Source organism: Fragaria vesca, linkage group LG2 (genome assembly GCF_000184155.1).
Source record: "Fragaria vesca subsp. vesca linkage group LG2, FraVesHawaii_1.0, whole genome shotgun sequence".
Taxonomy (NCBI): domain Eukaryota; kingdom Viridiplantae; phylum Streptophyta; class Magnoliopsida; order Rosales; family Rosaceae; genus Fragaria; species Fragaria vesca.
In genome coordinates, this window is record NC_020492.1 from 29,131,471 (window position 1) to 29,156,839 (window position 25,369).

A 25,369-nucleotide genomic window follows, 5' to 3' on the forward strand; every position below is an offset into this window, starting at 1 on the left:
TCTGAATAAATAAATCCTATAAGGTGTCCTATAATCCGTCACAAAAATATTAAGTGTTAATTTTTGTTAAATTTGCGTGTATGCTTGTCTTATTCTACTTCATAAATACTTTGCTTTTAAGATCTAGGTTTTTCCTTTCCAAGGCGGCAGAGATTCCGCCATATTAGTAACTATTTAGACAAGAGGTCGTTAGGTGAAATATTGGCATGATGAAGGCTAGTTCTTTGAAGGAAAAATTATAAGTTAATAAAAGTAAAAAATAAAAAATAAAAAATAAAAATAAAAAATAAAAAAAAACCTTAACAGAATAGTTACTAAAAGATAACGGAGGTATCTCACCAATAGCAAATTAATAGAATAGGTACTACATTGATCACTTTGAAAGTTCAGGTATCATTTGACCTTGACACAAGAGTTGAGGGACCATTGGTGAACTTTTCTCTAGTAGAAATCATAACAAAAAGCCAATAGTTTGTTTCATTGTTAATACCTTTCGTTATTTATTTAAGATTGCACCATTACTTAGAATCCATGGCGTACATTCATAACCATTAGTTGAATCCTGGTCATACAGATACATAGTTATATACAGCTTTCATATACTGAGGATTGATCGATATATCTATTTCTTACCATCTCTGTTTCTAACAAACTTTTCAACAACAAAAAAACATGGAAAACAGAGGAACCAGTAGGGTGAGCAAACCTTAAAATGATGCACCAAGACAGAGAATGTACGTACGTGATAACCACCTTGGACAATCAGCAGGCATCCACTAGCCTCGACCAGGCAATGTGCAGATTATCCAGGTCAATCTCTGAGTCTTGGTAACATTCCTTTGTGGAATATTGCCTTCCACTTGAAGAAAAAAAATGCGCTCAAGTAGTGATCAATCTCTATAAGCTACTCGAAATTTTCTGTATACTAATTGTATTTTCTTCAGAGGTAGCAACATAAAAACTTGGAAATCAATACCTAGTTACATGCAGAGGCAATGACTTCTGAAACAATCAAATGTTTTACCTAAAGACAAGGAAATTTTGGTTCTCCACGTCACGAATGTCTTTTCTACTCTGTTACATGAGTTCTGCTGAGAAAAAGATCTTACAGTACAGTAGAGGCATACTATATATAAGCCCTGAAGTTCATAGCCTAATATGTCTTTTTGGCAATAGTTTTAGATGCCTCATGATTAACTAGAAGTTCGCTCATAGAGTACATATTGTATTAGTAAGCATTATGGAATCTTAAAACATAGATACGCTTCTTAAATTCGTGATAAACATCTAAATATAGTAGAAGCAGAAAGACTTGCAGGATTTAAATCTTGGCCAATGACCAGAACAATATTTTGAGCTCAAATTTATCCAATGCAATCATGCAATCCAAATCCTATAGCTAAACTAGTCTTCCTTTCTAGTAGATTCTGAGCCGAGGCACAGATATGAAATTATGAATTGGAAAATATATAGATATTATATGTATGTGTAAACAAAAATATCACATTTTACCCATTTTCACCCTTCCCCATCCTCCACACATAGCAACTCAACAAGTTCCACATGATACATTGGGAGCTCCTATTTCTGATCATGTTCGGTAACTGTTCAGCTTAACAAGCGTTAAATATCTGTGGATCTGCAACAGTCCGGCAATTCTTATATGTCTACTATTGTTTTTCTGTTAAAGAGAAGAATTTGATGGTGGAGAGGTTTCGGAGATAGGGTTTAGTGTCTGATCTTAGAATAATTTATGCTTTCCAAATATCAAAAGATGGATTCTCTATAAGAATGGTGATCTTCTAAAGTATGAAGCAAAGGGTTCTGGCTTGTCATACCTAGGTAATGAACTCAGAGAATTTGTCAGTCACTGACTCAACAACATGGGAATTTTTACAGCATGGTTTTCCACCGCACATGAAGTTGTGATTAGGCCACAAGTTAAGATCCCTTCTATCTACTAATTCCAAGTCTATAAATGATGTTCCTTTTCTGATAAAAAGAGAAAATATGACAGCAACAAACAACATGTGCAAACTGAAATCAAACAAAATCAGCAAAATAGAAAGATACTGTTATGCAGAACAAATATGCTGTAGCCTGTTGAAAATAAAAGCAATGATATTTTTGAGGTAAGCAATTTAAAGGGTTAGTGTTACAAAAACAGAATATTTTTTATGAATCTTAACTAGAATGAAATAGAGAAACAGAAGTTCATAATGATAACCCATGTGTGTGCAGTACATGTCATAATCATAGTCACAAGGGAAGAAAAGCTTTTGCATTTTTTACTTGTACGATATATGAGAAAAGATAACGATAACTCTATTTCTCACTATGATCGGAGAAGCTAGTGTTTGGAAGGCAGAGTATGGAACAATTTAGAGGTTTAATGAATTCATGCAAACAGGCCAAGACAAAGCTATTTTCACCCTTATTGGGGATGTTCATAGAGAAACAATATAGCTATGAACCAAGTTTTTTATCGTACAGATAGAACGAAGTAAATCACACTAGCATTTTGCAATAACATTACCATGTCATAGACAGAATTCTACAAGGTACCACAACACAAAGCAAATTAATTACCTTTCAAAAATGGTACAGTATCTTTCTGAAACCTTTTAATGGAATCAATACCTTCTACAGATAATCGCTCGTCCTCAGGGTAATAAGCAATGGGATCGGATAACAAAGGAATAGGTAGGTTCAGCACACCTTCAAGTGTTGCATGAAGACAATAGGCTGAGTATGTAATGTGATAGCCACCTTCTTGGACAATCAGAAGACGTCCGCCACAATGTCTATTCACCAGGCTGCGAACTTTCTTGCCAATCTCTCGATAACCCTCCATTGTCAAGCATTGCCTTCCATTTGGATCAAACTGCACAAAAATCGGTATCTATAAGCTACTTAAATTTTGTTGTACACTAATAGTAAATTTAATCAGTCGTAGCAAAAAAAATTGATTTCCACACTTCATTCAGTGGTAATAAACCAGAAAAACTCTTCGGGAAAATTCGCTACCTAAAGACAATGATAACTTTGATTCTGCGAGACTCAAATTTTTCAATTCAAATCTAGATGGATTACGATTAAATTGCGAAGAGTTGGGCAGAACACAAGCTCTCCCAGAACACAGCAGGAATTTTCTAAGCATACTAGTGCAATAGTATATCTAGATGGATTACGATTAAATTGTGATTCTCTTGTAGAGCACTTATTGAAATAGTAAATACAGAATCTTAAAACAAAGACATGTTCCGTATACAATAAACAACTAAATATAATTTGAGCAGAAAACTAAACTTACAGCACTAGAATCTTGGCCAATGACCAAAACTAAGAGTTCAGGCTCAAACTTTCTGATTGCTGGGGCAATCAACTCATTCATAGCATACACATATCCTCGGTCCCCTGTCCCATTGGGTAAAGGTATATTCAAATTATAACCAAAGCCATCCTCTTCACCGAGCTCATGAATAGAGCCATTCTGTGGGTGAGATGGACCCCAAGTACCATGATTCATATGGAGGGAGGTTGTAAGAACCTTATCAGACCGATAGAAACCCTCAGCAGTCCCATTGCCGTAATGAACATCAATGTCTATCACAGCAACCTTTGCACAGCCAGAGTCTAAAGCCAATTGAACAGCAAGACCAGCATTGTTAAGGAAGCAGTAGCCATCAGCCCGAGTAGGCTGAGCGTGGTGACCGGGAGGCCTGACCAATGCATAAGCAATTTTCCCATTTCCATTAATCACATGCTTCATTGCAGATAGTGTAGTACCGGCAGCAAGAAGGGCGGCATCCCACGAACCGGGGTTCAAGAAAGTCCCGGCACATAGCATCTTGCCTCCCTCTTTATCTGCTTTAACTAGTTCATTTATGTATTCTGGAACAGTTACATATTGGAAATATACATTAGAAAGTAATGACCTGTGTATGAAAATAAGCAAGCAAAGCATGATTACTCATTACTTGACAAACCCATATCAAATTTGATTCACTCAACAAAAAAAAAACAAAAAAAAGACAAAAAAAAAAAACACATTGTAAAAATCCAAGCAAAAGAACACATAATTTTGCGTCTTGGAGACAACAAAACCCGACTACCTAAGTAATATATAAATTGAAATTATTACCTTGAGAGTGGAAAGATAGCAATTCAGGAAGCAGGGCATGCCTTCCAGGAAGCCAAGAAATGTAAGGAGAGATTGGGCCTCTCTTTAGAATAGAGACCATGTTCTTGACTCTATCAGAGTTCTCTGGGTGCTTCTCTAAGACGTCAAGGAATCCAGGATCCATTCCAGTGTCGAATACTCCGGTGCCCGAGTCATGGGTCAGCATGCCGGAGTCCCAGAACACATCAACGCGCTCAGTTGAAGCAGCCATGAATGTCTGTTTAGTTGGACTTGTGTCTTTTAAGGCCACTGGGAAAACGCAACTATGAATTTCCATTTTTTTGTTTTCTTTTTGGAAGAAATTTCATTTTCATTTATTAGCTTAATACTTTACTCTTTTGAGTCTTTTCCCCCCAATTTTACTATTTCTATCTCCATTGCTTTAGTAAATCAACGAGATTAACAAAAATCAGAACTTAACTAAAACTTGAACTATTGCTTGGATTCAATTTCTCCAAGAAAATGCCATTTGATTGGATTTAATTAAGACAAACAAGCAATTAGAACTCCATTGAGGATGTTCATACCTTTCAAACAATGGGAGTAAAGCAACTACTGTAGTTTACTTTCAAACAATTTTAAACAAGTAAACCATGCCTTTTACTTTTCTTTGCAATAAAATTACTATATATTACACAGAATTCTACGAGTTACTACAATACATTTCAAATTAATCACCTTCCAAACATGGTACAGTATCTTTCTGGAACCTTTCCAAGGATTCAATACCTTCTACAGACTGTCACTCGTCCCCAAGATAATAAGCAATGGCATCAGACAACAAAGGAATCGGTAAGTTGAACACAGCTTCAAATGTTGCATGAAGACAACAAGCTGTGTACGTAATCTGATATCTTTCTTGGAAAATCAGAAGACTATCCACCACACCGGCCACAGTGCCTATCCACCAGGGAACAAAGTATCCAGGCAATCATAACACTTCATTGTCAAACATTCCCTTCCATTTGGATCTAACTGTGCATAAGCAGTGATATCTATGAGCTAGTCCAAATTTATTGAACACTGATAGTAAATTTCTAAAAGGTAGCATGACAAAAATTGTAACTGCTACTGGTTCAGGATTAGTGCTACATAAATAGTAATATCGGATACCATAGGCATTTGACTTCAGAAAATGATGAAAACCCTCTACATAAGCACAAGGAGAATTTTGGTTCTCTTAGACATAAATGTTTTCTATTTAATCTGAACTGTATGTTCTGAAAGAGTTGTAATCCACATTAGACAGTAGACATATAAGCCCTGGAGATTGTATCCTAATCTGTTCTTTGGCATATAGTTTTGTAACTTTAGAGCATACTTACGGTTATTTATAGCAGAATGAGGCAAAATGGCAGATAAAACTATATCTAGATGACTTAAATTCAAGCTCTTTCATAGAATACATACTGTAAATAGTAAACAAGGAATTTAATGTATATATATGCCACTTAAAAATCGAGATAAGATAAAAGGTTAGCAGAAAGACTAAACTTACATCACTTGAATCTTAGCAAATGACCAGGACTATGATTTCAGGCTCAAACTCTCTGATTGCCGAGATGTAAAACCAACTGAACAGAAAGACCAACATTGTTAATTAGAAGCCATCAGGTTGAGTACGCTGAGTATGGTGACCTGGAGGCCTGACTAATGCATAAACAATTTTGCCAGGTATATCAAGCATATGCTTCACTGTGTATACCTCCCTCTTTACCTCCTTCAACTAGTTCATTTAAGTATTCTAAATAGTCAAGTATTTGAAACATATATTAGGCACTAGTAACATATGTATGCAAATAAACAAGTAAAGCATTAATATTTGACAAATCCAGATCAAATTTGCTTGGAAACAGTACTGAAATATTGTTAATAAAGAACAGAAAATTAATTTAAAACTGAAGCAAAAGAAAAGATGACTACAAAGCATAAAAATTTGACAAATCCATATGCTGAAAATAGTACTGGATAATTGTATCAAGGGAACTGAAATCTGCACACCAAGATTTGAAATCCACACACCCATTCAATTTTTTAATAATACTTTCTCTCCTCTCATTGTTTACTTCCGGAGCCCTTCAGTTAAATCTACTTTTCTTTTCATAATTGTTCTCTCTCTCTCTCCCTCTTTTCTCACTCTCTCGATTCATCTTATCTGCCAAAAAGTTTCTGGTTCACCCATAGATATGGAGCTACACTCCATCAAGATTCAAGACTGCTACTAGTAGAATACGTCGAAGCCGAACCCAAAGGAATTGATGGAAGGATTTGTTGAAGTCACCTGATCCTATATCAAATTCGACGATATTTCTTCAGCCTTTTCTTTGCCGTTTCAAGTTCTGAGTTTTGAACATCGAGACCATATCGAGACCATGGGTTGACATGGGCAATTTCCCAAAGAGAAGAACCTCCAATTTCAACATACACAAACATAAGGTACTTGTCCTACCTTGATTTAATCGAAAGGTTCAATTTTGATTGATTAATTTCAAGTTTCTGTCAAAATTTATGGTTCGTATCTCTTGAAAGTGTTATGGGCTTTGTCATTTGACTCGTTTATGATGATTTTGTAAAGTAATATTTGACCTGGATTGGAATTTGATTGCTAACCTCTATGATTTTCCATTGTTTTCTTGTTTATACTCCATTTGCCCCAATTTTCCATTGTCTTCCTCTCTGTCAAATACTCGAAATCGTCATTGCCTTGTTTTTGTTTCATTATAGTTCTATATCAGAATGGATTATCTTCAATTTTTTAAGATGCAAATGTTGTATAGTTAAAGTTGAATTTTGACCCGAGTCTCTTTGCAACTAGCTAATCTCTACTATTAGAAAGCCGGGCACCTTATTTGGTGTCATGGTGAAGCTTTTTTTTTAATTGACCCAAAAACCAAGGTAACAAAAATATCTTTAAGAAATAAAAATAAAGTTATTATAGGCTTAATCGTAAAACACCATTGGTAGTCTAAGAAAAAAAGAAAACAAGACGAGGAGAAAAAAAAAAGACGTGTGGAAGTTTCATCCCACTTTTGATGGAGCGGTTATCTACAAAAACCCACGTTAGGTGGAGAAGTTCAAATAAAATTTCTTCTATTTTTTGATCTCGTGCATCTGAGGCTAGTGCTAAAGCTATGAGTGGGCATATGGTGATATTAATAGGATTAATATTGCTTGGTGTGGTTCTTTTCATTCTGTTTCCTTTTCTAGATGGAAACAAACTCTTCATTTTTTATTTTAGAATTCTAGTTACGATCTTTTAGCCTTTGCAGATTACCAGCAGAATACCAAGTCATTAGTTCTCTTAGCAATGGAAGGAGGGTCCTTGAATAACGAGTTGCAATTGATTCCTAATATGATGTCCTTAGATGATATTGAAAAAGAGTTACAGTATAATCATTCGACGACATCCCTGGTATGTTTTCCATCTCGCATATTTTTACTATGTATATATATGCTGAGCTTTACTTATTATTTTTTTCTTAGATTTACTAGAAAAAAATCGTAGTTGTCTTCTGCGAGGGTTAGAGGGTAGAAACCATGCTTGAAGAAAGGTATAACCTCTTTTTAACAATAAACAAGTGAGAATAACAATTGAAACATAATTAATATTTAAGTAGCAACTAGTTACTTAGCTAGTACCCTAACTATAAATCTGGTGATTTATGATTCATGGGATCAAACAATGTTTGATGTTTGTGCTAAATTCCTCTCATTATCAACTAAAGTTTTTGAAACTCGAGAAGACCTCATTACTAATGTTCGTAAGATTGGGTCGATGCAAGGGTACATGTTGGTAATCAAGAGATCTAAAAGCGATAAATATGGGGACCCCAAATATGTTGATATTGGTTGTGATAGAGGTGGTAGTTATCGAACTGAAGTTGCACTTGAGAACATGAAAAAGAATTCATCTTCTCGACTGATCAATTGTCCTTTTAAAATTCTGGGTAAAAAAACAGCTATCAACAAGTCTGCTGAACCAAATGTGAGAAATAATTTCTAGCTTTTCACCTAACTCTTTTGGATGGTATGGATAAGTGAGTATATGTTTTAATTTTATAGTCTGATCTCTTTACTATGTTAGTTTCTCTGTTTTGTATTTAATTTTATACTCAGATCAGTTACAAGTACACTAAACCATCTTCTTTACCTTTCCTCTTAGCAATTGAAGAAGAGCCCCTGCTGCTTAGTTGCAAATACAAGTAACTCTGTTTTGTTCATGTTTGCTGCAATGTCAGGTATGCATCCTTTTATTTTCTTCTGAGTACTCTAAATTAAAATGTCATAGTTGCAAGAGACTACAAGTCGATAACTAGCGATTCAATATAAGCTCATTTTGTAAAACTGAAAAGCTATCATTTTCCCTTCATTTTGTTATCTAAAACCGAGTAGCGACTGATACTAAATAATGTGTGTTGTTTACGGTATAATGAAAAAAAAGTCATCATGTTCCCTTCATTTTGTTATGTGAAACTGAATAACGACATGGTTTATGTTGGTTTTTGCAGGCTTCTCTAATGTATTTTGCTCATTGTACTAAAATATGGGTTTTGTTTTGGTTTTTGCAGACTAGATTTGACCGCACTAGTTAAGGAGTCATAAGTATTGCATTGGAGGCTTGTTGCACCTTCTATTTTGAATCAGGGCTGCTTTGTTTTTTTTTTTGGACCCTTTTATTCTTTGGAAAGAGAATCAGGGCTACTTATCTTGGAAGTTTTTGTACTTTGAATCTGAAGTCGAATTCGAAGTGTTCTCTTGTTGCCTCTTGAGTTAAGTAAGTTGTCAAAGTGTTGCAGGTAGTTTTTTTTCTTTTCTTTTGGACTTTGAGAGTGGATGCTTGGAGTTATTAACATAAATGTTGCACATTTTGAGAGAGGAAAAAACAAGTCATAAGAGAAAATCATATCGATACTGATCAACAAGAATAACAAATTAAAATTGATTCTTATCTATAGGAATAAGGTGTGAGAAAAAAGAATGAATGTCACAGAATTTCAGAAAGAAAAAAAAAGAAAAAAAAAACAGAAGGAAAGGGAAAGAAAGGCAATGAGAAGAGACTGAGAAAAAAGGAAAAAGAACAGTACGTTATGTGAGTCATGAGAGAAGTAGATTTAACTTAAGGGTATTTTTAGAAGTAAACAATGAGAAGAGAGAGTATTATTAAAAAATTGAATAGGTGTGTGGATTTCAAATCTTGGTGTGTAGATTTCAAACTGAAGAAACAGAAAATATGATCTAAAGACTGCAAAACGTCAATTGAACCAAAAATGAATCCAATTACCTGGAGAAAAGAAGACAATTCAGGAAGGCATGCCCTCCATGAAGCCAAGAAACGTGGGGAGAGAGGCCTCTCACTAAAATAGATACCATGTTTTTGACTTTATCAGAGTTCTCCAGTTGTAAATCCGGGGTGCAAAAAGATCAGAAAAAGGCAGAACGTTGAGACATATGGACTACAGATTAGGAAGTGAATCTCTACAATATTAGAGATTATTTATTGTTCTCATACTTGTGGCACAAAGTAAAACAAAGGAACAAGTGAGTGTGACTCAGATTAACAACACAAGTATCTTTTAGGATTCTGCATTTAACAATTTCAGATAAGATTTAATGAAGTCGTTAAAATGTTTTAGAATAGAAATAGGTGCTTTCTGATCTTCCTTACTAATGTTATATTATGATTAATTTCCCTAAACAGGAATTTAAAATTAGTGGATGAGTACAGTAATTAATGTAAACAAATACATCACCTCGATGCAACAAAGTATATGTCAATAAGGTTTTTTAACGCAAAACATGTAGTTTTTATTCCATAACAAAATATGGAAAAGAATAGCAACAAGGAACATTCCTACAACAATAAGAGAATGTGTTCCATACCCGAGATCACCAGTAGTCTCCACAGGAGCAACATCCATCCTTGAAATGATGAAACCGGTGTCCATCCCGCACTATAAGTTCCCTTGAGGTAACAACAGAGATCAGCTTGATTACCAAGTGACAATCATGGCAAACTCGAAGATTTTTCATTACATATATCGGCATCCACGCAGGCAAGCTAAGCAGCCCAAAAGCAACAGCAAGCTTCTCACTATGATGGAGCTGAGAACGAACTTCATTACTTGAACTGACATAGCATCCTGTATCTTCTATCTTCTTGACTATCTTCTCCAGTATTCTATAAACATCCTTGATTTGTGGATGATTAGTGTCATCTACGGTAAACACATGTACCCTATTATTAACCTCTATCCAGCTACAGCCAGGATTTTTCTCTATTCCTTTATTTCTCATCTGTTTTCTTACATCTGCAAAAGCTTCTAGTTGTCCACAATCTGAATATGTATTAGCTATAAGGACATAACTGCCAGAATCATCCAAATCTAATTCAAGTAAATTTCTTGATGCAAATTCTGCTAGATTATAATCGCGATGAAGCCGGCAAGCACCAAGAAGAGCCCCCCAGATAGCAGCATTTGGCTTAAACGGCATTGCATCAATCAAATTCCTGGCCTCCGTTAGTAACCCAGCTCGACCAAATAGATCTACCATACAGGCAAAATGTTCACATGTAGGATTGATGCCAAAATCCTCGGTCATAGAACTGAAGTAGTGTTTCCCATCCGTTACAAGCCCTGAATGACCACAACCTGATAGAACAGATACATAGCTTATATGATCAGGTGGGCAGTCCATTTTCAACATACGCTCAAAAACCTCAATCACCTTCCTACCTTGTCCATTTTGAGCATATCCTGCCATAAGTGAATTCCAAGAAACCAAATTTTTATCACATATTGAATCAAAAACTCCTTTTGCTTCTATAATTCGTCCACATCTTGAATACATAATAATAATGCTATTCATGACTGAAACATTAGAACCAAATCCTAATTTTTCAGCTTGAGCTATAATCTGCAGCCCAAGTTTCAATATTGCTAAATCAGCACAGGCACTGATTGAAGTTACTAGTGTGATCCAATCCAGGTTAACCCCTACCCTTCGCATTAAAGTATACAATTTTAGGCCCTCTTCCCATAAATCATTTTGGAAATATGTTCCCAACATTGAGTTCCAACTTATGACATTTCGCTCTGGCATTTTATCAAAATATTCTCGGGATTTTTCAACATCACCAGTTTGAGAGAATGCTGTGATCATGGATGTCCATGATATTATATCTTTAGCAGGCATCAACTCAAATGCTTGGTTGGCTTTATCAGTATTTCCACATTTTGCATACATTGTAACAAGAGCATTCCCTACAGGAATAGAGGAGATCATTCCACCCTTGATTGTATATCCATGGAGCTGCTCCCCAACGCAAGCATGTTCCTGGCCTGAACAAACCCCAAGAACTGTTGCAAGAGTAAACTCATCCAAGACGACAGGAGCCTTTCTCATTCGGTTAAACAGTACTAAAGCTTCATCTTTGAGCCCAAAATGCATGACTCCACTGATCATAGAAGTCCAAGAAACTGCATTGTGTTCTGTCATATTGTCAAACACCTGCCTTGCAAGATGCAACTGTCCACATTTCACATACATATCAACCAGCCCGCTACCCATGAAAACATCCATGCTTGGTTCCATACGGAGTATCCTAGCATGCAAATGACTACCCCATTCAAGATCATGTATACTTGCACATGCACTGAGTACAGTGGCATATATCATAGCATTTGGTCTAAAACCATGATTCCACATCTCAACAAGCATACTGAGACTCTCAACCCCAAAACCATGTTGAGAAAAGATTGATATTATGGTATTCCAAGACACACAATCACGTTCAGGCATTTCAATGAACATATGGAGAGCCCTTCTGACCCCATAAAGTTTTGAGCAACCATAGATCATACTGTTCCAACAAAACAAACTAGGATTAGGGATCCTCATAAATAGCTTCTCAGCCAATCGAAGTGCACCACACTTGATGTACATATCAATTACCGAATTATGAATAACCATATTGCCTCCAAAATATAATTTCTCCAGTAGACTATGCAACTGAAGGGCCAACTTAATGTGACCAAGGCTACCACAAGCCTTCATTACACAAGAGAAGGAAAATGGGTCATAGAAACTGTCACGATTCCATACCATTGAAGCAAACACTTTAATTGCATCCTCAGGTTGCCCATTATGAAAATAGCCAGACATCATTGTCGTCCAGGAGACGGTGTCTCTCTCAGGCATTTTATTGAACAACGTCTCTGCCTCCCCCATGTGACCCCAGTCTACCAACGCGCTAATCATTGTATTCCAGCTAAACACGTTAGGACGTTGAATACTAAAGAAAATTCGGCGAGCATCATCTATCAAACTGCAACGGGAGTACATGTGCAAGAGATGGTTCTGGAGGAAAATGGCAGAGTCCAATCCTACAGAAATGAGTTGGCCATGCAGTTTTCTGGCAATGGGTATCGACCTTAGAGATGCACAGGCTTTCATGGCTTCATAAAAATTTTGTGACAATTGCATGTAAGATTGTTCCATGGAGGGATCGTGGCAGAGAATAAGGTTTGATGAAAGATTTTCTTGGGTTGAGATACAGCGAATTATTAGGCCGGAAAAATTCCAGAGACACTTCAATGGATGATGCATTGACATCATTTAAGCTTATTCACTCCTTGAGAGGTTCCTGTGAGTTTGCATACCTCAAAGATTATAAAATAAAAGAATTTATAAGATGCTAAAACACAACAGAAGTAATAGTAAATGATAGAAAACATATTCTGATCAAGACTTTGCATGATATACACAGTTACATACAAACTCAATAGTTATGTGACAAGGAACAAAACTAGAAAATGCAACATGAAATACGGGTGACATGAGAATAGAAATGACTAAGAGATGCAGAACAAAATCCAAATATAATAAATGTACAGCTGACACTAGATCTACAACTGCTTTTTTATGGGGTCTTATTTATATTTCCTTTTCGTGTTCCAGAAGATGCATTCAGTTCCAGTCAGAGTCAAACCAGGTTGTTATGCAATGCAGGACATCAGAGTTGTTTAGTTGTATGCATATAGGTTATAAGGTATAAAGATCACTCGTCCTTTGTAATGTAAATCATGACTTGGTGATAATGGTTTCCCCTCCATGAATTTTTCTTTCTTCTCTTCTTCCTGTCCCCCAAACTGTGATTTACAGTATTGTATATACATTATTACATATATTACCAGTTTTATGATTAATCATAATAAGTTCTGACATGACGAGAAGCCAAGACCAAAGTACCAATATCAGAGAGATGGTGGTCAAATTGAAGTTCAAGCTTTACATGCCTATTCCATTTCAGGTTAATTTCAAAATGCCCATCAAACAGGAAAACAGAGAATCAAAGTGAAGAAGCAACTCACCAACAATGATTCAGAAAGGCTGCAACATTGGTCAAAACTAGCATAGTAACACGAGCACATCAGCGGTAGTCTCGAGTTGGATGTAAAAATCAGTGTCTAGTTCAGTACTTGATTAACTAACTGATTCTTAAATCTTTCAGCATCCAGCTTCCTATGCGCATGAAAACTGTATAATATTTGAGCATCCATTCCTGTATAACGACAAATACATTTCTAAGAAAACCTCACAGTTAAAGCAATAGTCCTAGGCACTGATTACTGAACCAAATAAGTTTCTACTTCCAACCGAGTGTAAAGATTATGCAATTCTTTTCCTAATTCTAACATAGAAAATCAAAACAGATGGCATAAGTACACTCCTTATCACTTGTTAATATACTCTGTAAAATAATTAGCACCACACTTGATATAAAAAGGGACAGCATATGTACACTCATGTTGCTAGTACCGTTGGTTAACAGTAATGACCAGAAAGAAAAAGATTGATCGCCACTTACGAGATTCGGCTGCCCCAAGGACATGGACGTGCTCTAGGGGAACCATAATCAACTGCCAGGATATTAACTCCATCCTGCACAACAAATTTGATCAAAAAGATATGAATTACATTCTGTAATTATGAATAAATATAACTCTGTTAACAGTATGGATTCAGCTAGGAAAAATGATAGTCAATTCGAAAAGAAAGGTTTCCAGTTGAACCTGTTGGTTGTATTTCAGTAGCTTTATGAAACAACTCAAGAGTATATAAGACTTCCAATGGTTGGAGTTTTGGACAGTAACTTTTCAACTGGAGATGGTGCCTAGTTCTGCAGCCACAAATATGGGTTTTTTACCAGAAAGAAATGCTCTAAAAGCCAAACAAAGAAATGAAAAAGAGGCGAGCAAATACCTCTTTGCTTCCAATTCCCACTTTTTGTTTGAACTGAAAATATAAAAAGTAAATTGAGAATATTACCTTGCCCTTGAATTCGAAGCAGCAGCCATCTTCAGTTTTCATTATTCTGGACGCGATTGTAGATTTTCTTAGAATAAGGGAAACTGATTGGAGGAGCAGCAGCAGTTGAAGCAGCCATGGAGGCGCTGGTTACTTGCTCAGAGACTTTTTCAAGTTTTGATAAGACGAGTCTAGCAAAATGAGGCAAATCCCGCAATTTTCAGTTTTTACTTTTACATTTACTATCGACCCAATTCCGAACCGAAAATGGTGAGAACCGATATTAATTAAATTTAAGTGGAAAGTTTGTAAATAAAATAAAAATGTGTGGATAGGAAAATAAATGGGGTGTGTTAATAGCAAAAAAAGGTGTGTTAATAGCAATAGACATTTTTTTTATCACATATTACAACTTCATGAGTTGAACTCATAACCTCTCATTTATTAAGGAAGACTATGCCGTTAAAAATTTTGATTAAACATGAACGGTTCAAGTTCGACAGATTTCAGTTTGTCTATTGGTTTAACCGAGTTTGAGTGTCTTCATAATTATCAAATTGGCTGAAAATCTGCAGAGCCCCAAAGCTGCTACTTCGCCTTATTTGTACATCCAATAGTGCACCAAGCTTCTATGAATGAACATTCTTGGATGCCAAAAGCCTCCCACCATACGTTTCTTGGCAGGCACTACTAGAATTATGCATATGGTAGACATAACACCATTTAAGTCGGTGAGAAGTTCACCTAAGGTAAAAAATTGCTATCAACATCATTTTCTAAAGGGCCAATTACATATAAGTCCACTTTGAGACATTTTTTCTCACATAGGTCTACCCCAATATTTTTACCCATATAAATCCACCCAAGTCTAAATAAGGTTTTGTATTAAGTATTGAAGTTCAACATAATTACAGACTGCCATCCAACAAAAAAAATTAGATTTTCTCCTTTATATTTACAAGAATGCCACTAGCATAAAAAGTCAACAACCACTCTCATTTCGGAACAGTCTCCGGCAGACCTCCGGCGAGATTTCCAGCGGACCTCCAGCGAGGTTTCAGGCGGACCTCCGGCGAGGTTTCCGACCGACCTCTGGCGAGGTTTCCGACCGACCTCCGGCGAGGTTTCCGGCCGACCTCCGACGATGACAAAAATTACTACTACCAGCTATAAAAGCTACTACCACCAGCTACAAAAGCTACTACCACCGCCTACAAAAGCTACTACTGTGAGGTTTCCGATGAACACAAAAGCTACTGCCACCAGCCACAAAAGCTACTACCACAAGCTACAAAAGCTACTACCACCGCCTACAAAAGCTACTACTGTGAGGTTTCCAACGAACACAAAAACTACCACCACCAGCTACAAAAGCTACTACCACCGCCTACAAAAGCTAAAGATACTACCACCGGCACCAAAAGCTACTACTGGTGATACCAAAAGCTACTACCAGCGGTACCAAAAGCTACTACTTACTATTATAATGACCAAAAGCTACTACCACCGGCACCAAGAGCTACTACTGTTTATATCAAAAGCTACTACCACCGACACCAAAGGCTGCTACTATTGGTGTATCAAAAAGATACTATTGGTGTATCAAAAAGATCGTACACAAACTATTATTGTTACAATTTTAGAAGCTTCCCTTCTGCTAAGGCCAGAAATTGAAGCAGAGAAGTGATAGATGAGGAGCTCCCGACTAGTCGCTTGAGGTGTGAAAGGTCAGCGAGTCGGTGACGGAGCTTCCAACTCCGATAGCGGCTGATGATGAGTCTGCGAGCGTCATTGTTGCAAGACAGACGGCGGAGCCAAGGTGTTGTCTATCCAACGGAGTTGAGATGCAAGCGTCGTCGCCGTCGATCTGGCAACATCGAGGTCAAGGCGTCAACGTCAACGTCGAGCCAGCATCGTCGTCGATCCAGTAGCGTCAAGATCTAGGCGTTGTCATCATCGATCTGGCGACGTCGAGGTAGAGCTGGCGACGTTGAGGTCGAGGTGTCATCCTCATCTATCCAGTGGTGCCGAGCCGGTAATGACTTGAGACGCCGCCATGGCTGGGGATTGCGGTAGCTCTGGAGGACATGCATCTTCTCCGTGTTGGTCTGAGAGCCGCCATGGCCAGAGATTTAAGCTTAGAGAAGAGAGGGATGATGAAGATGAAGAGCCAAAGAGAGAGAGAAGGGAAAGTGAAAAGTGAAAACGAGTCATGTGATAGAATGGAGAGAGAGAAACAGATTTGAAGGGAAATGAGGGTATTTTAGGAACATCATAAAAGTAAAGTGACAGGTTTAGGCTTAAAAGTGGACTTATACGGGTAAAAATATTAAGGTGGACTTGTGTTACAAAAAATGTTGAGAAAGTGACTTTAGTGAAATTTTCTATTTTCTAAAATCTTGATTTTTATGCATATAACTAACATCGGATTTAAAATTCGCCTGTAACTAAACTTGGGTGTTTGTATTTGAACTCAGCAAATTTCTTAGTAGACTCAGCAATTAAAAATTATTTAATATTTTCCAATTTTGCCCTTGTTATAATAATAAACCCCGCATATACACAACATCATCTTCTCTCTCTCTTTTTTTTTTTTTTTTTGAGAACTAACACCATCTCCTCTCGGAATCAGATCGGAAGTATATACCATGAAGAAGAAGATAAATGGCAAGGACAGCGTGTTTATTACTATGAGCAAAAACTATACTGACTTTGAACCTTTGAATTTCAATTGGAATTTTGTGATCGATTGCATAGTCATATACGATGTCAATTCTTTGATTGGGAGACTTGTTCTTCTTTTCATTACCTGAGATGGGTCTCTACATCTCTTCTACAATGGTATAGTTAGGTGATCAAAGTTCCATACTTGTGTTGTTGGGTGAGATGTAATCGAACCTTGATTTGGAATTCCTGCAATTTTTAATGTATTTGGTTCTGACTGCCCATACCAAAGTTTCTCGATATTTTCTGCTTTAATTTGATCAATGGAATGCTCCGTGATTTCCTCCTACCATATTTATGTTTGCTGGGTATTACTCTTTCTGGTCTCAACCTTGATGAGTTGAAGATGTTGAAGGATATGATGTTTGCTGGGTTTGTCTAAATGTCACATCCTAATTTTTAAAGAATAATTTTTAAAAATTTAGACATGATATATCTCAAAATAAAATTCTAAAACATGCTCAACAACTTTAAAAAAGTAAACTTAAAGGCTGAAAATGTAAATGTCAACATAAACTCAACACTGAGTCAAAAGTTACATTTTCTTGTTTACATTAACTTGAAAAGTCAAGTAAAATAAAAATGTTCGCCATGACCTTAAATAAAAATAAAAAGTACAGCATCTAAAACCCTGTCACTAAACCTCCGCTTAATCCCTGTTGATCATCATCTGCAGGTCTAACCCCTACACCATGAATTAGTGCACCGGGTTGTAAAACAACAAGTCCGGTAAGCTAAAAAGCTCGTATGAGTAATTCTCAAAATTAACTCAACACATTTACAACAACCAATATTAAACACATGAAACAATATAAGAAATAATCATTAATTACATATATCCAACATTTTTACAAATAAACATGTATCTATGAGTCCCAGATACTTATAAGGTATCTCCCATGACCTACAACAAACACATGTACCCATGAGTCTCAGATACATATAAGTACCTCCCATGATCTACAACAACATACATATACCCATGAGTCCCAGATACCTATAATGGTACCTTCTATGACCTACATCGACAAACGGACTAGAGCTCTATCCTAACCGTAACTAATCACTCGGCCAAAGACTTGGAACCCAGTTTGACTGTCTAAACAACAAACACAATAAAATAATATCATCATCAACAACACAATGATACCCCTCATAAAAATATACATTTTCACATCGATATATATATATATATATATATATATATATATACAGTCAGGATCCAGAGAGGACGTCCGCACTGGGCTTAAAGTGCGGAAGTCCCTCCATTCTCCACCGGACGGCTCCGATGACGACTCGCCTCCACCCTAGCTGTAATACCCCAGAATTTTAGATTCTAGTTCTATTATTTTTTTATTCGGTTGACCTTTTGGTTGACTTTTTATTCATTGGGTTTCTCAAGAAACTTTCTGCACGGAAGTTGTAGAGCACGACGATACGAGTTTGTAGACACGTAGCATGCGTAAAACGAACTTCGTATGAGAAAGTTTTGGTCAGCAGAAGTTCGTGGCTTTACGAAAATTTTGGGTTAAAGAACAAAAGTTTAGGGTTTCCATTTCATTTTTTTCCGGAACCCTCTCTCCTCTCTTCTTCCCTTCTCTCTCGCCACACCTTCACTATCTGAGATTTTCTCCTGACCCGACCCGGCTTTCCGGCCACCTCCGACCGACCTGGACGCCGGCACCGATCAGGTTTTCTTCCTCTCCTTGGCGTGGTCCTCCCTGTGTAGGTGGGTGAGGACGACTCGACCCGGAAGTGAGAGATTTGAACGCCACAGAGAGGGTGGCGGACCCGTCTTCGACTCGGCGACTTTCCGGCCGTGTACGACGGCGACTGGAGGTGAGGCTGCCCATTCCTTGAAGCATTCTTCCCTCTAAGCACGATTCAACCTTCCTTTCACCTCATCTTGAAGTCTAGAAGTCAGATTGGAGGCATTCCTTGGCCGCTCTGTTTTTGAACTTTTCCGGCCGAATTGGCTCAAACGTCAGGTATAAAAGATGATCCCCTTGCTTCAATCTACTAGTTTGATGTTGGAAGTTTGTCCAGATTTTGAAGTTGTTGGGGTGGCGTGTGGGGCCCACTCACCGCCGCCTGGGGTGGCGCGTGGCAACGCGTCCGGCAGTTTCCTAGCTCTAGGTTTCGGTGATTAGCTAGCTCTTGTTATTGTGAGCTTGTTGAGATGTGGAAAATTCTAGGTTTGGCGTAAAGATTTCATGTTAGGACTTTAAGTTTAAACTTAGGTTTGTGTGAGGTTGTTGAGTTTGTGATTTGGAATGTAGGAGCCGTTTTTGGTAGTTGCAGGAGGTGTAGTTTTGGGTGATCGAGGACCTTGGGAGGTCTTGAAGAAGAGTTGTCCTCCTTGGGCAAACCTTCGGATTTTAGTTTTGGGTTGTTAAATTGGATGACCTTAGAAGGTTGTCATTCCTTGGACTAAGGTTTAGTTTAAGAGTGTTTGATATCCTATAATACTTGGTTACTAAGGTTATTATTTGTGTAATTTTAGGTGATTGTGAGGTGTGATTGGCTTGGCTTTTTTAGCTGTGTTTTTGGTGAAGACGCAGTGGGAATATATAGGTGAGTAATATCTCTCCAAGGTTCACTTGAAACCAATTATTTATAGAATTGTGATGATGATTATGATAATTATTGTGTTGTTGATAATGATTATTATGATGCTGATGGTGATGATGATGAGGTTTATGATGATAAAATGATTATGATAATTATTGTGTTGTTGATAATGATTATTATGATGCTGATGGTGATGATGATGAGGTTTATGATGATAAAATGATTATGATAATTATTGTGTTGTTGATAATGATTATTATGATGATAGTGATGATGATAAGGTTTATGATGATGGTGATGATGATAAGGTTTATGATGATAAAATGATGATGAATTACGATGATGATTTTTGTTGATGATTTTGATGTTTTTAATTTTAAAAATTTTATTTTTGGTTGTTTTAAAATATATGAGACTGATCGCCAACGGCTCATAGGTAAGATAAAACAAGTTTTCCTAGTATATGATTATTTTTAAGGTTCATGAAATTATAATATTTTTGGTTCTTGATAGGTTATTCTTGTGGGAATAACTATGTCTTATGCATATAAATATATCTTGTGCATATAATTTGATGATGTGCTATTGGGTTGTTGATGTTGATTTTATTATTTTGTGATTTGATATTGGACAGTCAAACTAGGTTCCAAGCCTTTGCTGGGTGATTGGTTACAGTTAGGAATAGAGCTTTAGTTCGTCTGTCGGTGTAGGTTATGGGAGGTACCTTAAGGTATCTGGGACCCATGGGTACATAAATTGTTGTTGTAGGTCATGAGAGGTATTTATTAATATCTGAGACTCATGGGTACATGTGTTTATTGTAGGTCATGGGGGATACCTTATTGGTATCTGGGACTCATGGGTACATGTGTTTTATAAAAGTATTGGTTATGTGATTTTAACTTTTTTTCTTAATTATTGTCATTTAACTTGTTTTGAATATCTCCTGAACTATGCTTAATGTAGGAGATTCTTCAATTCTTATTTGTGTGATTTTTTAGTGGAATTCCTGAACTATAATTTTTTGCAAGATTCACTTATGATTGATTGTTTTGTGAATTGTTATGTTTTCTCATTTACTCTTTTTGAATTTTATTGATTGAGGCAATTCCTGAACTAAGTTTTAAGCATGAATTTTCGGTTTTATTTTGTGTGATGTTGGGTTGAGTTATTTTTTAGAGTTACTCATACAGGCTTTTTAGCTTACTGGGTTTGTTGTTTACAACATGGTGCACCAATTTTTGGTATAGGGGTTAGACCTGCAGGTGATAATCAGCAGGGTTGAGGCGGTGGCTTAGGAGCTGGGTTTTAGACAATGTACAATTTTTGTATATTTTGTTAATTTGTTTTTAAGCTCTTGTGAGCGACATTATTATTACTAGACTTTTGAAGTTGATGTAATTAAGGAGATATAATGTTTAACTCAGTTGTTGAGTTTGTTGACATTTACATTTTCAGTATTTGTTTTTAGCTTGAAAGTTGTTGAGCAGGTTTTGGGATAATAAGATTTTAAGATTTATCATGCCCAAATTTTTGAAAATTTATCCTTCGAAAATTGGGGTTTGACACTAGCAGACTTCCGTAGCGTCCCCGATCACTTTTCCTCCCAGGCGAGTCCGTCGAATTCCAGTTTTCATGCGAGATCACCCAAAACTTCAAACAAGATTGATCTTGCCGGAAAACAGGAATTCAGCGGACTCGCTGGAGTGAAAGTGACCGGGGACTCTGCTGGAGTCCGCTATGGTGGAGGCGGGCCGTCGTCGGAGCCGGACGGTGGAGAACGGAGTCCCGTATATATATATATATATATATATATATATATATAAGACCCACCCCGAATTTCACTCTAAAACCCAAAGTAAAATCCTGCGGGGACCACCTCCAAGGAAAATTTACCGAAAATTCAGCATAACCTCCTTTGAAAATGGACAACCCTTTCTAGAAATACCTGCATACACTTCAAAAGAATTCATCTATAATCCTCTACTCCTGGAGCCTTCGTGCTCCCCAAATCACAACACCACCCAAAATTTACTAATCTGAACAAATCTCATATCCAACCATTTATAGGTTCAGAGCAACCCTAATAGGAAGAAAGGAAACAAAAAAAATTAACAAGCGAAAGCTATATGATGACTATGCCTCATCACCATGTACGCCCGACCTCAACTAAGCTAACCTGCAAGCTGTGCATTTTTAAAACGAAAGACCTAGGGGAAAACATTTGAAAACGTTAGAGTGAGTGGACAAAAATAAATTTTAAAAGAAATAAATCTTTATGCTTTCCCGATTTAACTTCTGTGGAAAAACAATTAACGGCATGCAACAAGCTCAAAAGCTTTTAAAAATTTAACGAAATGTGACCAGCCATGCTAGTCTCCAACACCTCATAAAAATAAGAGCCTCTCAAGCTAAAATAAAATATGTATATATTACACTCGTCATATCCCTTGTATGAATTTTCTTGAAACAACAAAGACAAATAGAAAATTCACACAAGGCTACGACGCTTGCGTCTAATGCTCACGTCGCACCATAATGGCATTTTACCTCATTATGACGGTGAATATATATATATATATATATATATATATATACACGTGCATATCCCCTATATAAATTTTTATATTTATATAGGGCTACGACGATTGCGTCTAACGCTCACGTCGCACCATAATGGAATTTTACCTCAGTATGGTGGAAAAGCACGTATAGCTAGCTAGCATTTCTTCATATACGTATTATTCCCATAATCATCCAAATATGGATATATATATATATATACTCACCGAAATTCTCAATTTCGGTTATTCTCCAACAACATAAATTATTTTACATACACATTATTTAAAACAAAAGTCCACTCACAACTTTAGACCTAAGCCTGACGTTGATCCGAGGTCTCTTCTGCTTAAGCCTCCTCACGTCCTATTTTCAAATGTAAAATTAATTTCCCAACTAAAAATCCAATATTTAAACAACATAGGCAAAATTAACCGAGAGCCATACTCACGCTCATCATTGCCTAACTTCGATACGGTCCACACCTCAACACTAAAACCAGCAGCCTTAACTACACCCTTCCAAAGATTAAACGACTTTAATCTAACGGCCGGATTCTACCTTATTAATCCGCCAAAATTACCAAACTTCGGAAATTCACAAACCTATCCAAAACTCATCCAAAAATTCCATAATTCACATCAATAAACTCTCTTTAATATTCCACATTTAAAACCATAAAAAATCTCCCAAACAGCGGCGGCCGGAGGCCGACTCCGGCGACCTCCAATGCCTATGAAATTTTGACAGCATCTTCCTCTCAACCAACTCTACGACTTTCCTAACTAGCACATACACCAATTCCAAGCTTAGCTAGGCCAATCGACTAAAAACAGCAAAAGAGCCCTAGAAATTTCAACCCCACATTTCTCCTCACCTGAAGCGAACCAGAGTGAGTCCTCGTAGGGCTAGGCAACTGGGTTGAAGGCCGTCAAAACCATATAAGGCTTGCCCAGATTGGTGGCCGGAGGAGGAAGTTTCGACGACGGAACACCATGGATGTGGGAGCTCTCGGGCGTGATATCTCCCTCACAGCGGCGCTAGAGAGGCTGCCACCGGTCTAGGAAGGAAGAGGAGATGATGGCTGACTGTTTGGGACTGGTGCGGCAGCGAACGGTGGCCGGACGGCGGCGGGTGGATAGCCGAAAAGTCTGGCAGCGGGGAGAGGCTCGGGAAAGGGGGAGAGAAAAGAGAGAAGAACAAAAAAGGATTTGGGCCTCTAACACCCGGTCCAACACCCTTAAACCAACCCAATTCCAAAAATAAAACACCCCGAAAGATAATACCCTAATAAAAATTACCTTTTACTAGCTAAAATTTACCTTTTTACTGTCGTCATATTTTTCTCCTACGAATAATTCTCCGTAAATAACCGTCCCCCAAACCCCTTTAGGGACCAATTTACCTATAACCTCAATGACGGAGACGGTAAAATTCTTATTATAACCAAGCTAGTAAATAAGGTAAAAATTTAAGGGTCGGGATGTGACAATATATATATGAACACACATAGATATTCCCACAAGTATAATCTACCAAGAACCAACAACATTATGATCCCATGAACATTAAAGATAATCATATAAAGAGAAAAATTGGTTTTATATTACCTATGAGCCGTTGGCGATCAAGCTCATATAGTTTAAATCAACAAAAGCATAATCTCTTAAATCAACAACATCATCAAAATGACCATAATTAAATTGGGTTCCAAAGTGAACCTTTGTGAGATTTCACCTAAATACTCTCGCCACGTCTTCACAAAATACAAGGGCTTAGCTCAAAATCAACTTCACAAGTTACCTAATTAACACCATTAATAACCTTAGTAACCATTGTACCATAAGATATCAAAACACCCTTAAACTAAACCTTAGACCAAAGGAGGACAACCTTCCAAGGTCGTCGAACTTAACGACCCAGTAAAGCTGCCTCTAACCCTCAAATCCTAAACTCAAAACCTCTCACAAGTCTATGATTAAACATATATCCTAGCATCCAATCCTTGCTCAAAACCTAGAATTTCTACATCTCAACAAGCTCACAACAACAAGAGCTAGCTAACCACAGAAACTAAAGCCACAAACATTGCCGGACGCGTTGCCATGCACCACCACAGGCGGCAGTGAGTGGGCCCCACTCGCCACTCCAAAACTTTAGAATTTGGACAAACTCAAAACAGCAAACTTGAAGATCACAGCAAAAGGAACACTTTTTATATCTGAGGCTAAGCTCGATTCAGCCTTGAAATGCCCCAAACAACCACCACAAGCTCCGCCCCCAAAACTGCAATCTGGCGCCCTAAACTTCAAACTTTAGCTCACAAAAGAGGCATAAACATCTCTAGAGGAAGGAGGAGAGCAAGACTCACCAAGCTCCGACCTAAAATGCCGTCAAAAAAGGAGAAAATTCGGTGAGACCGCTGTGAGACCCCGTAAATATTTAAAAAGCTAAAGTTGGATAGTTTGACATTTAAAACCGTAATCTCGTGAAGTGTCGGGGAAACTCGGAAAGTTTTTCAGATATATTAATGAAGAGGTACTTCTGTTTATAGATTCGATAATGAAGTACGTTTCGTGATGTGTCCGTGGTAATTCTTGTGAACATTTTCGGACATATGAACCATTTGTTTTGTATTTCGGAAATAAAGGAAGAAATTTGGTTTAAGTGGGAGAAAACTCAACATGCGATCTAGACCGTATAATAAACACCATTTGATCTCAATCGTTGGTTTAGAGTGTGTGTTTGTATATATATATAAATATACACAGCTGATCAGGTGCGGACGTCCGCCCCAAAATTTTTGGTGCGGATTTTCATTTTTTGCACCACTTCCCGATCTAATTTCCTCAAACTTCCTTCTAGACATATCTAGATCATCTTGTGTAGATCATCTCTACAAAATTTCAGCCAATTTGGTGATCGTTAAGACCCTCAAACTTGCGTTTTTCTGTTATATACCTGAACAGGACAGAATACAGGCCGTCGATTTGTTTTCGATTTTGAGGGCCTTAACGATCA

At 37.2% G+C, this 25,369-nt stretch overlaps 2 protein-coding genes across 2 annotated transcripts; both read right to left on the reverse strand.

Annotated features, from left to right (window-relative positions):
- Positions 1 to 2,434: 2,434 nt before the first annotated feature.
- LOC101309320 (histone deacetylase 8-like) lies at positions 2,435 to 4,412 on the reverse strand. Its single transcript, XM_004291628.1, has 3 exons — positions 4,145 to 4,412; positions 3,314 to 3,894; positions 2,435 to 2,884 (listed from the first exon to the last, which is right to left on the reverse strand). Exons 1-3 carry the CDS (start codon positions 4,392 to 4,394, stop codon positions 2,582 to 2,584), a joined length of 1,134 nt encoding a protein of 377 aa, XP_004291676.1. The 5' UTR covers positions 4,395 to 4,412; the 3' UTR covers positions 2,435 to 2,581.
- A 5,657-nt stretch (positions 4,413 to 10,069) lies between these two features.
- LOC101299063 (pentatricopeptide repeat-containing protein At2g22070-like) lies at positions 10,070 to 12,735 on the reverse strand. The gene has a single exon (XM_004293067.1). It carries the CDS (start codon positions 12,680 to 12,682, stop codon positions 10,070 to 10,072), a length of 2,613 nt encoding a protein of 870 aa, XP_004293115.1. The 5' UTR covers positions 12,683 to 12,735.
- Positions 12,736 to 25,369: the final 12,634 nt, after the last annotated feature.